This window comes from Macrobrachium rosenbergii, chromosome 12, assembly GCF_040412425.1.
Source record: "Macrobrachium rosenbergii isolate ZJJX-2024 chromosome 12, ASM4041242v1, whole genome shotgun sequence".
NCBI classification, from domain to species: domain Eukaryota; kingdom Metazoa; phylum Arthropoda; class Malacostraca; order Decapoda; family Palaemonidae; genus Macrobrachium; species Macrobrachium rosenbergii.
This window is the reverse complement of record NC_089752.1, coordinates 113,781,012-113,794,041: the sequence shown is the minus strand read 5'-3', so window position 1 is coordinate 113,794,041 and position 13,030 is coordinate 113,781,012. Positions and strand designations below refer to the sequence as shown.

At 39.5% G+C, this 13,030-nt stretch overlaps 1 protein-coding gene across 4 annotated transcripts in view; it reads right to left on the bottom strand.

Annotated features, from left to right (window-relative positions):
* Positions 1 to 10,324: 10,324 nt before the first annotated feature.
* The window catches only part of FucT6 (alpha-(1,6)-fucosyltransferase), a 427,996-nt gene continuing 425,290 nt past the window's right edge, over positions 10,325 to 13,030 (bottom strand). For all 4 annotated transcript variants that reach the window (XM_067112807.1, XM_067112806.1, XM_067112810.1 and 1 more), the window contains one exon: positions 10,325 to 12,869. In XM_067112807.1, the coding sequence (XP_066968908.1) occupies positions 12,680 to 12,869 (190 nt within the window). In that variant the 3' untranslated portion in view covers positions 10,325 to 12,679. The remainder of the gene's footprint in view (positions 12,870 to 13,030) is intronic.

The following is a 13,030-nucleotide window of genomic DNA, read 5'->3' as shown; positions in this document are numbered from 1 at the left end:
GTGTCATTTTCTATAAGTGGAGTCTTTACTACACCCACAAGTGTTGCATCATCAGCATACAGAACAATCTTGTTTTCCAGACCAACAATCACATCACTTTTATACACAAAAAATAACAGCGGACCAAGAACACTACCCTGTGGAACTCCAGACACAATAGATTTTGGTTCTCTAAAGATCCCATCAATGGTAACTTGCTGCTGCCTACCTGTAAGGAAATCTTGAAGTAAACCTAAAACATGTCCACCCACTCCAAGATTCTGAAGTTTGTGAATAAACACCTTGCAATTTAGTAAATCAAAAGCAGCGCTAAACTCTATTTGAATTACTCTACCCTCAAAACTCAACAGCAACTTGCTGCAGCCCACCTATAAGGAAATCTTGAAGTAATCCTGAAATAAGCACCTTGTGATTTACTAAATCAAAAGCAGCACTGAAATTGCTGTACATTCACATCAGCCCTCATTCTTCATTCATGTTGCATTTACTCTTCACCCATGTCTCTACAGGCTTGTGAAGCTGAGTCAGCACCACCACCTCTCTTTAGTGTTCAGGCAGACTTTAAGGTTATGGGACACAGGTTGCATAAGACAGACCTCTTGCAGTACTTTTGAGTGTTGGGAGGATCTGCTCCTAAGCAGCTGTGTTACACCCAGCCTACTGGTGTTGGCTACAGAGCTACAGATCAGGAGTGTTTTTAGACGACAGTACCTTTTAATGTTTTTGCGAGCAACTATTATTTGCTTATGCTTTTCCTGAAGCACAGGTTACTGCAGTGCCCTCTCTGTTGGTAAGTATGTAGGCTTTATCACTGGCAGACAAACAGGATGTTTACACTAGGATCCTCTGTGATATTACACTCAGGGGATACGTCCTAGTTCGTTGACTAGGACTTATATGCACCAGTGGGCAAACATGCTTGCAGTGGCAAATTTGGTTGTGATGGAACATAATGAAGTCAGTGGATTTTTTACCACATTTTTTAAAGGTGATTTAGCCTAAAGTCACTATTATGAGAAAGCCTACAGGTTGGTGAACCATCATTTCGAGCAGTTACGCCTCTTTGATCAGTCATTTTGGTGATTAGCGCTATTTTTGCTGGTCATTTGTGTTACGCAAAGGAGAATTCAAGGTTAGTGATTATTGATTTGTTAGCTGCTTTGATTGGGATCCAACTCTTGCCTCAGGGAATCTGTTTATTCTTGGAAGGCTTTGCCCCTCTCTAAAAACCCCCTTAGGCAATGTAGGTACATAAATCAATTAACCTAATGCTCTTGAAGCAACAACCATCCTTTTATGAGCTGTATTGTAAGGAGTTTCTTTAGGGTCTAATCAAGAGACAAAACATTTATTCTACCTGTAATTGTTGTATTTGCATATGGTGTTTTGGATTAGTTTAACAATCTTACCTACAGGTCAGAGGGTTCCCTGTCATCCAGCAATCAAGTAAACTACTTCCTTTGGATTATGGAAAATGCCGTAGCAGCGTCAATCACGGCACCTTCAACAGCGGCAGTTATAGTATAATTATTTCTTGCACTAAGAGAAAGTAAGAGTTGAACAGATACAGGAAGGAATCGCAAACTTTTTCTTACTCTGCTTCATCATTATAGTGAAATGTTTTCCTGTCCTTCTCTTTCCTTGAGAATGAAGAAGAAGAGACGTCCCTTAGGATCAGGTTGGCCTAGGCATTGGTTTGTAGCTCATTAGGAGCAAATGCAAATTTTTAAGGTTATCTGTATTTTTCATAGACATACGAATCAGAGCCTTTTATAAATTAAATCCACCTCAGCTGCATTCCTTTGTCCTTGCGGCCAGAGGAAGGAGTGACTAATAGCGGAAGGCAAGTGAGGAATATTCCGCAACTCACCCCATAACTGCCAGTTGACAACCTTTTACCCAAGTTCAACAGGCATCCCTGCTCATGGTGAAGAATATCTCATACAAAATGTTCTGGTTTGTTCAGCAAGAAAAAATATAAATTCCTTGAAAAATTTTATTTATAGCAGCATAATTGGACCTAGCATACTCCATGAGTTTTCTATTAGTACTCACCTTCGTAGCATTGAGCCATCTGGCATGGTTTTTAGTCATTAGACGTACTGTTGTGGTTTTTCTTTATTTGTATTGTGTATTGGTTTCTTTTAATACACTATTGACATTTTCACTATGAATTTACTGACATACATCACATAACATATTGTTTAGCAGTTCATAAATTCAAAACAGCGAGTTCCCAGTTATCCGAGCTCCCTACATTGTTACAGTTGCCTTGATTGATGTGTCACTATTGGTGGTTATACTGTAACATTAGATAGAATTAAGGTCTTCCTTCACTATTTTCTTTATTGGATCATGATATAATTAAAAAAAGTATGTGATAACTGTCATCCCAAAAATTAGTTGCATGTCTCCATATACTCTGGACTTTTCCCACTTGGGTGAGCTAGCCTTGACTAATACAGATTTGATTACGTGGCAGTATAGGTTTGATTTTCCTTTACTGACTTGCTACAGTTAATGTTTCAAAACTCCTGGATATTATTGTCATTTTATCTCTTTAAAGTGCTTCTCTCTTTAAAGGTTTTTTCTTAACATGAATGTATCCCGAGTCCATAGTTCTGGATATTATTCATTCAACAGACATAAATCAAATATAGTCTTGTTCTTTAAAAACAGTTTTTATAGTTCCAGCTTTTTATGTTTTGATTGCTAAGCTAGGAATAAAATACTTGTGGAAAGTCCAATTGCATATGCAGAAGCCATAAAAAGTTGCCATTTCCATTCCCCCATATCTTGCACCCATTCACACTGTGATCACCAAGATTCAGTCATGTATGCACTTCCATTTAATCATTCAGGGACTTTGTAGGTCATTTTGTATAATATACTAACTGTAATATACTAACTGTATACCCATTCAGCTATCTCACTTTCTCACATTCTGTACAAGACTAAACACTTTTAAAAACTTGCTAGCTAAGTTGCTAACCTTTGGTAGCCTTTTTATCATATATATTTCATAGTTTTAGGTACTCATACGTTGGACTATTCATTATTCTGCAAATACTTTTTAATAACTGGAAGGATAAAGTCCAGAATCAAAATTGCCTCGTTAGTGGAGAGTTCCATTGGTAAAGGAGCCCCCCCTCTCATTTGTCTTTTTTCACGCTTGTCAACTTTAAATAATACAGCTTGCAGTATTCCATATGTAGCATATGGAAGACAGTACTAAAGTTTCTTTGCTGCACCCTTTCAGTCAGCTATATTGCTTTTTATTTTTCATTCATTGCCGTGACTTTCTACATAACTGTCCAACTTTTTTTATGCTCCTCCAGTTTTCACATCTTATTTAAGAACATGGCCTTTGGGTGAGCTGTATGGAAGTGTAGAAGAGTAACCGAATGTTTGTATTAAACCAATAAATAATACTGTTGGATGCCTGCACTTCATATTCCATGCACTGTCATTGAGTAAGCTTGTACCGTCTTGCTAACTCACTAGATTTATCCTCATCCATTTTGTTTCTTCTCTTCATTGTTCTACTGTTGTTGTCAATATTTGAAAAATGATTATGTTAACAAAAGCTTTGTTTTATAATTATTGTTGTCTTCTCCAAAGTATTTGTCATTATCACTGTCAGCTATGATCATAACCTTATGACTAGCTAGGTAGTGCACTATATTGTTTCATGTATGGTCTCTCCAGTCCAGGAGAGAAAGACTGACACTTATTCTTTCTGTGATGGTTCTCCTTTGGAAGCACTGAGAGAAGAGTCCTCACTGCCTTGAACTATGGCATATTCCTTCTGTGATGGTGCTCCTTTCCAAGTGCTGAGAGAAGAGTCCACACTGCCTTGAACTATGGGTCGTTTTAAATTTTTAGAGGTATATCAGTACATCTTGGGACATGTTCTCAGTTGGTTTCTGCATCATATGTATGGCTGTACTACCATGTGTGGTACCAGCCCAGGTCCACAGCGGAGTTTATGCTCTCCAGTATTGACCCACCCATTCACCACTCCACATGGGACTGGCAGTGTGCAATCCTGCTCACCTCAATCAGGTAGCAGTGCTAGCTTGGATGGTTTGGCTTCTGATTCCAGGCATAGAGTCAGTGAGAGTGATTGTGTGACCACCTTTAGTGTTTTTGGCTTGTGATGGTGTCAGAGACCCATTCTAGACACTTGTCATAATCCTCTGTGTAAGGGCAAGGTGGGGCTACAAATATGCTCTGCCTTGGATTTTGGTGATCCTGATGGTCCCTTGTCTGTGAAACCCATACATGCTTAGTAGGAAAAGCAATTTCAGAAAGGCCTTTGGGCTCATTTGTGAATGCAGTGGTCTGAAAGAAGCAATCTGGACAACTACTCAGCACCCAGTGCCTTCCATCAAGTGCACCTTGTATTTTGCCCCAAGTCTACACTGACCTTTTGGTTCCCCTGGTCCTTAATTGCATATGGCATATTGAAGGAGGTAGACTCTTCCCCAACCTCTGATACAGCAGCAAAAGTATCGCATTTATAGGATCCTGTAGGCTAACTTGGTCATGAAAAAGCTTCAGAACAGATCAGTCTTGGGTCCAAGGAGTACAGTCAAGGCAGTGGTTGAGAATCTGAGGGCTCATTCTTTGGACTACATTATTCATCATGCAGTTTCCTTTGGGATCCATGAATGTTGCTGCAGGCAAATTTTTGGGAGTGGTTATGCCATCGACTTAGGCTTTTGTAAAGGTTAGACCTCTTTCTAATAACCAGTCAGGTTCCCCATTTTCTTCCTTGGAAATGAGTCGGGAATCTTATGCTCCTTTCAGTCTTCCAAGTGTGCCACGACCTAGAAGAGAAGGAAAGAGGAGGATGCTGAAGTCAGCATTCCACCTTTACTGTTGCTGGAAGTAGGAATATTGCTGTCATGCCATCTGGTAATGTGGTACAGTACTGACAGGGGTAATCTGTGTCTTTTGGGACAGTTATGGACTTCCTTTCAAGAACTGTTGCCTGCCCTTCCCTCAAAGACAGATCCTGTATTTGTCTTACTTGTCCAAGTCTCGCTTTATCAGTAGAGGTACAGACAATGCTGGAGAAGGATGGGCTGGAAGTTGTGGATGATTACTCTCCAGGCTCTTACAGTCCATTCCTGGTAGAAAATGTGACTGGGGTCCGGAGATCAGGGAAATGAGTTTGTTCATCAAACCCTGTTCAGGATGGAGACCCTATGTTCTATGTTGGTTTCCATTAAGAGGGTAACTTCATGCATTCAGTAGATTTGAAGGATGCTTATTTTCAGATATCTGTGTCTCAGGACTCAAGTACCGCTTCTTCATCTGAGATGGAACGGTATATCAGCTCATGGTGTTTGCTCTGGTGTCAGTTTTAGCCCATTTACTTGGGAAATGTTTGCTAGGGTATCTCGACAGTTGGCTGATCCAGGTGCCTTCCAAGATGCAGTTGCTCCATGGGATCAACCTCTCTCTCTTTGTGACAATCTAGGGATCTTGATAAAGTGGGAGAATTTGGATCCTTCACCCAAAGAGCAGAGCACTTGAGCAAGTTGACTGAGACTGCAGCAGTTAGGGTCTGTCCCCCAAATTCATAGATCACAAAATCCAGAGGGATACCAGCACAGTTCCTGTCTTGACAGAAAATAGCTTGTCTTTGGCAGAACCTTTTTGGTCACCTGTTATTCATGGAAGAACTTACACTTACACTTCAGGCATATACACCTGTGTCCACTAAAATGGTGCCTGAAGCAGCACTAGTCACCTGCTACATATCCTCCAATATTCCCTGTTCCCCTGCACCAGAAAGTGAAAGATTGTGCTTGGACAATTGGGACATCCTTGTGGGAGTTCCATAGAACTTCTCTTCTGAGATGCCTGTGTTCTTGGACACATCAAGGGAAGGATGGGGTGCGCAGTTGAATGGCTCTTATGCTTTGGTGTGTTTAAGAGGATTCTCACCTGCACATCAGCATTCTCAAGATTGTCATAGCAATGGTGTTAATGATTGATAACACAACCATAGTGTTATATGTCGGCAAGCAAGGGGAGAGGCCTTCTTCTTCCTCTGCAGGTTGGCAAGGCAGGTGCAGAAGTGTGTGGTGCACCATCCCCTCATGCTATCAACCACATACATCCCTGGCCACTGGAATCTGTTGGTAGATCAGCTGTTACCAGGGGCAGATTGTAGGGATGAATGGTTCCAGTACCCACATGCTGCAGAGAAACTGTTCAGGGTTTGGTGAACCCCAGTAATCAACCTGTTTGCCATGTGACTAGGCAAGTTCCTGTAGTACTGCTACACCTACCAACACTCCTTGGCCAACCTTGACATTTATGCTTTTACCCCACTGGGCTTAATCCCCGAGTTATCGACCAAGTGCTGGTCATTCCCAGTTTCAGGATGATGCCAATGCTCTTTTATGGCCACAAGAGAGTGGTATCCTGGTCTGCTGGTCTATCTTATTTAGTTGCCGAGGAACTATCCCTGTTGCCCATGTTGCTTCAGCAACCACATCTGCTGAGGTATCACCAAACACTTGAGGTGCTTGCACTTCATGACTGAAGACTGTCAAACATTTACTGCAATGAAGAGGCTTTCTCACAGGGTTGCATGGGAGATGTCAGGTAACTTCAGGTCTGCAGCAGATGTCTACCACGGAGAGTGAGCCATCTGCTACAGTTAGTGTCATCTGAGAGCTGTCTTTTATGTTAAGAGCAAGTCGTCAGCAGTTCTCAGTTTCTTGTGTACTCTACCAAGACAAGCTCCTCTCTGTTTCTGTGGCAAAGGGTTGCCACTCAACTCTGTCCCAGGTCTTTTGTCTTAAGGGCTCTTGTCTCTTCACCTCAGTTGAGATTTACAATACATGCTACTGAGTAGCTTTGCACAGTCTTGCCCAACTTACACACTCAGACATATGGGGTAGGATGTGACTCATTTTGCATGGTCTCCCCAGATGCTGTACTAGCTCAAGACATATGGGGTAGGATGTGACTCATTTTGCATGGTCTCCCCAGATGCTGTACTAGCTCAAGGGAGTCTTTAGACAGAGACATGGCACTCAAGACTGGAGTCTTGCTAGATTTACCATCAGAAAAGAGAGAAGGCAAGTTGCACAGTCTCTTACTAACTGCAACTCTTGGAGGGATGAGGATCCTTTTGTGTTTTTGTGTTGTTCCTGGCTCAAGGTGAAAATTTAGAACCTGTTGCCCTCTGATGAGAGGTAAGTCTTCGTAAGTGCTGATCAAGACGAGGTGCTGTTACATTTAGTAGAAGTTGGCAGTGTTATTTGGGCAGGATTTGACATCTGAGTGCTGGCAGTTGTTTGTTGGTACTGGCAAGCACAGAAAGAAATTGTTTTAGAACTCCTGCACTGTTTTGATCTGGCCTTGGAAGGTCGTTAGGCAAGCGCATAAGTCATCTGGCAAGGGGTAGGGCTCATGAAGTGAGGGGCAATTGCTTCATACTTAATATACAGAAGGAACTTGGTGTCACAGATACTGGGGTCATGTGTTTGGAGGTGCCAAACCACCTGTACCTCTTTCTGAGGGATGTAACTCATAACCCCATGGATATTTTGTCTTTAGGACCTATAGTTGTGTAGCTGCCTGATTTTCCCTAGGACAGAACATCATCTCACTTAAGGTTTAAGTGGTGAAAGGTCAGATGAAAGAAATTAGTGGTACTCTTTCCTCTTGCTATCTCTTTCCCAGCAGCCAGTGACTGTATTTTCACTTATCTAGCCAGATGCAGGTTAGGTACATACAAAGTTTTCATTTGTATGTGTAGGGGTATGGCTCAAGTTAGATGGATATTGGGACAAGATAATGATGATGTGGGATAGGAAGACAGAATGGTGTAAGTGAAAGGTAAAAGACAGAAAGCTCTTCTTTGTGGCACAATGCAAGCGGTATCCTTGCAGTACTTTTACAGTTAAGTATTTCAGAAATTTGTAGTATCCCTTATTAATAATGTCAAAATATTGTAAGATGTCTAGTTAATAAAAGTATTACTTTATTCATTCATGAAATTCTTTTGTAAAGTTTTTCTTGAACTTGCTTGAATTTTCCTGTTTTTTGTTAAGTTTAGATTTTGGTAATTTCATGCTTAGATTTGTGGTTACTATTGTGAAAATAAAGTCAGATCATTCTAAACCTGTTTTGTACCTACAGAAATACAAGCCATTCCTTCTTACGTTGGAATATTTCTTAGCAAGTACCAGATATGGTCACTGAGACTTGGTAACCAGTTGGTTAATTGAAGGTAGGCAGGTATTTTCTTTAACTGTGGTCAAGTTAACTTGTCTTGTTGCACTTTGACTGACCATCTTATTGTGCTTTTTGTTAAACGTTTTTGAACAAGAAAAGTGAAGAAGGACAAATGCTAGTATTTCTGATTTATGTCCTTGGTGTTTAGTGTAACCAATTTTGTTGTTTTACAGTGGTAGGTCGCGCAGGAGCCATGGCCTCCTTCCAGGGAGCAGCATGGTTCAGCCTTTGGTTTAACATATTCGCTAACTTAACTTTTTCATGACTGGAGTCTCATCTGCAGGTGAAAGGGTGAATCTCTGGAGATTGTTGGTGTTGGGAGAAAAGGTTTTGGCTTTTCTCTCAGACCAGAGTGCAGCCAATGAGCAAACTTTTTTGTGGGATGTGTTATGTTTACACTTTTCTCGCAACAACTTTTGGTTGGGTACTGAGAGTAGTCTCTCTCAGCAAAACTTATCAGTCTTGGGTTCCTCTTTTTCACTTACTGGAAAATAAAGGTGCAGTGGTGAAGAGTTGTGATAGCCAGGAGACCTTGGTCTACCATGCAATCTCCTTCAAGCCCTCTGGGCATTGAAGAGTACTGCAGGCAAAGGGTCAGGAGTCTTTTCAGTCTTTTAAGCATCCTTCCCTCTAATCTTGTCTCAGGGAGTAGGAAAGGGAGGGACAAGGTGGATTGTTCCTTTCTCTAGCTGCCATAAGTAGGATCGTCTGTGCCCTTTGGGATGGTTATTCTACTTTTCTTGAACCACTGACTTCCACTCTCTCAGACATTGATCCCATAGCCACCCTACCTTCCAGGATCTCTCAAGCTCTGTCCCTGTCAGCAGAGGTTGAGGATGATGCCAAGAAAGAATGTGATAGAAGTGGCCTTGTCCACTTCCTTTACTAGTTGGGTTTCTTGGTGAGAAATTAGCTGAGGGTTAGAGACTGGACAGTGACCATTTTCCATGGAAAGAATTTTGTGCAACAATCTTGATTCAAGAGGGAAACAGCATGTTTGGATGCTATTGGATATAGTAACTTCATGCTATCAGTGAAAGTGAAGGATTTGTATTTTCAGGGTCCTATGCCTGTCCCTCAGTCCTGCAAGAAGTTTGTTTCCAGTAGATGGGCTGGCAACAGCCCCTCAGGTGTTCAGACGAGTGTTCACCTTGGGTGTTAGCTTGGGCCCACTCATACAGGATATGGTTCTGTCATTATTAGAGAAGCAGCTGCTCCAGAACCGAGACTGCCTCGTCTCCTTTTGTCATAACCTAGAGATTGTGATACTCTGGGAGAAATTGGGTCTTGTGCTCAAGTGCAGACAAAGACACAACAGTAACAAGATTATTTTTTTTGGCTTTTGCTTCAGCAAGCTCAAGGAAATGACAGTGCATTCCTGTCATGACAGGAACAACTACATTGGCTTTGGCAGGTTATCCTCATCTACTGTCATCCTTAAAAGAACCTTTTGCATCTCGGCCCATACCAACAATGCCCACTTTGGTGGTCATGGAAGCAGTGTTGGTTGGCCTGTAATTGCCCTTCCTCTCAACTTTTGCTTTAGGGCAGCACTTGGTTCTCTAAAGTTTTCCCAGGCCGAGAGTTCAGGCACATCTCACTCTTGCTTAAGGCCTTATCAATCTTGCATCACCGTCAGGCTGTTATAGGAGTCATTGGACCCATGCTTTTGATCACACTGGAGAACAGCATTTCAGGGTGGAGATTCAACTTGTCAGTCGAGAGACTAATCTCCCACCTATGAATTGGGGCTCATATACATAGTCCTTGATACCAAAGGAAGAAGTGCTGGCTACTGCAGTTCAGTGGTGACTTCCCCCCCACTTACCTACCTAGCTTCAGTTAACCATTTTGTTGCAAAGATTGAGCAACTGTTTCCAGTTCACCCTGAGGAAAACTCATTTCTGTATCTAGGAAAATAAAATGATTAGAAAGTTTGGTATGTTTTAAGTTCTGGTAATTGAAGTTAAATGTCTTGAAAATTAGTCGGGGCCAAGTATCTTCAATACTGGAGTGTATATAAGTACTAAAAACATTAAAGGAAAATAAAACAATCTGAAACTGGCTGTCTGGCCATTACATTTTAAAACTGTTATTAACAAATATACAAATTGACAATACCACAACTAAAATATATTTACACAGGTCATAAATACTTTCCCATACAAACTTTGCATGTTACACAAACATGTTACTCGTGTAAACAGTACAGTACTTGTTTTCTTCTTATTAAATCTACCCTGAGCAGTCTAAATGAGATGCAAAAAGTGGCTTCACAGTAAAATAAAAGTCCTACAACAATAATGGCTGCAAAGGCAAGAGCAACATAAATAAATGATTTACGTGTTATTTGCATAAATGTGTGATGTGCACATTTACAGTGATCTACACCAATTAACAATATAAATGTACTTATAGCTAATTATGCAGTTAACATGAAATTACCACCAAAGTATTTCTGATAGAACATGTAAGTTATGGAACTGGTTTTTAAGCACCTATTAAAAGTACAGTACAGTACTGATATGCACATACAGTACTCAAAACACAAGCATCACAATTAGAACTGACATATTAGCCCCTACTTTATCTTTTCCATAACATATTCAGTAGTTTTCACTACTGTACAAAATATATTTTTGAAGTAATGCAAGTCACCTAAACATAAGCAGTTGCAGGATGATTTACATACAAAAAGTGAATCATAACATAATTAGGGATTTCACTGAAGTTTACTGTGCAGTTTCATACATTTGTCAGGTGATGTTCAGCACTGAGAGATCATGGAAGTAAGAATATTTTTCAGAATATATAAAGTACAACTAATACTGTAAATGTTAGACAAGTAAACAAATTTACAAAAGGCTTCAATGACTTGAGTAGCCACTAAGGAAGACAGACAAATATAAATTTCAGTAATAGTTAGGAAGGTTGTTAGAAGTGTAAACATTTCAATGGCAAAGTGAGTGAAATAAGCAGTTACTGAAAATGAAGTGTCCCAGACTAAGAAGTGACTAAAATGACAGACAGGAGAAAAAGAATAATTATATAAAAATATGCAAAGACCTTGTCTTGAATATGTGTATGTCCTGAGAGCTTAGTATAAATATATTTATGATTCATGTACAACAATGAATTATTTGGAAGGGGAATAGAAGAGGAAGGTAAGGCAATTAAGAAAATTATGGTAACATCTGAATTGATGGAATGTAGCTTCACAATAGGCCCAAAGCTCACTGCAGAATGGTAGGATTTACTACAATATAATGAACCCCAAATCATACTGACTTATGCCCCAGGACTTATTTATATGATATTACACACATTGCATCTTTAGGCCTAATCCTCAAAAAATTAAATTCGTTCTAAAATCATCATGATGCATTCTAACACAGCCTTACCACCACAAAAGTAATGAGGCATTGATTAACAGTATACCATTAGTTTTTCTAAATACTTTATGCAAAAAATATAAATATTCTGTGCTTTCCTTTTACTATTGACTAATTTGCAAATTCAAAGCAGCCCAGCCAAAGATCAGTGGATGTCTGAGTAACTTCGCTTGTACTATAGACTTTCAGCCAGCAATATTCTATAAATAAAGGGCCTTGATGTACAGTACAATTTATTTCACCATCTGCGGAAACTAAGTTTATATACTGTACAGTTACGTATAAGAGTGTAAACATGAGCTGAGATATTAAAGCTACCCAGATTAATATTATTACTCTTTTTTACCAAAGGCACAATATATCATTTCTAATTTTGACTCCTGTATAAAAAATGCTTCACAGCCATGACTATTCATAATACAGCATCAGTTGTAGAACATAAAAAAGCTACTCTGACATTTGGCTTTTTAGAGCCAAAATGTATTATCAACTGGAAAAACACTGACCACTTGGTCAATTACACTTAAAGAATAATGTCTTTGGTCATGGAGTTAAGCAAGTGGGTAATCGTGACTTTATTTGCACACCTGATGAATCTGTACATTTGTAAGTGTCCATACTGTAATGAATTGTCTTCAGCCCCCAGAATCTATGGCCGCTGTACATCAATGATATCTAACGTCTAAAGTGGTACAAAAGTACCATTTCATTCAAAAAAGATGAGGTTATGAATCATGACATGATGTAGTGTAATGAAATGATTATTATGATGTAAAACCATGAATAGTTTTGTAACATAGTGACAATGAGTTGCTAAAATGATAATGAAACTAACGCACCAATGGAATTAGCTATGGCATATTCTACGTCGTGTCAACTTCATATAAAACCAAAACTAATTCTTTGGTTTATGAATTCAAATAATGTCCATGTATCAAGAAACTAATGAGTTAATCCTTAAAATTACCAAATATCACATAAAAACTCTCAAAAAATATAAAAACAGCTATTTTGCTAACTTTTTACGTCCCACTTCTTTTATCCTCTTCTGCATACAAAGGAAATCTGGCTATATCCACAATTTCTTCCATTTTATAGGATGGGTACAATGCATTTTGTCGGGTGCGGCGGTTGACTCCTTTAGAATATCCATCCCAGTGGTTTCCTGCTATTCCTACAACGTCACCTGCCCTCAAGATCATCTCATCTGACCTGAAATTACAAGAAAATTATAAGAAAATGGTCATTTTCAATGTAAAGAGAAATCGAAAGCAGAGACATGAAGTAACATTTAATATATATATATATATATATATATATATATATATATATATATATATATATATATATATATATATATATATATATATATA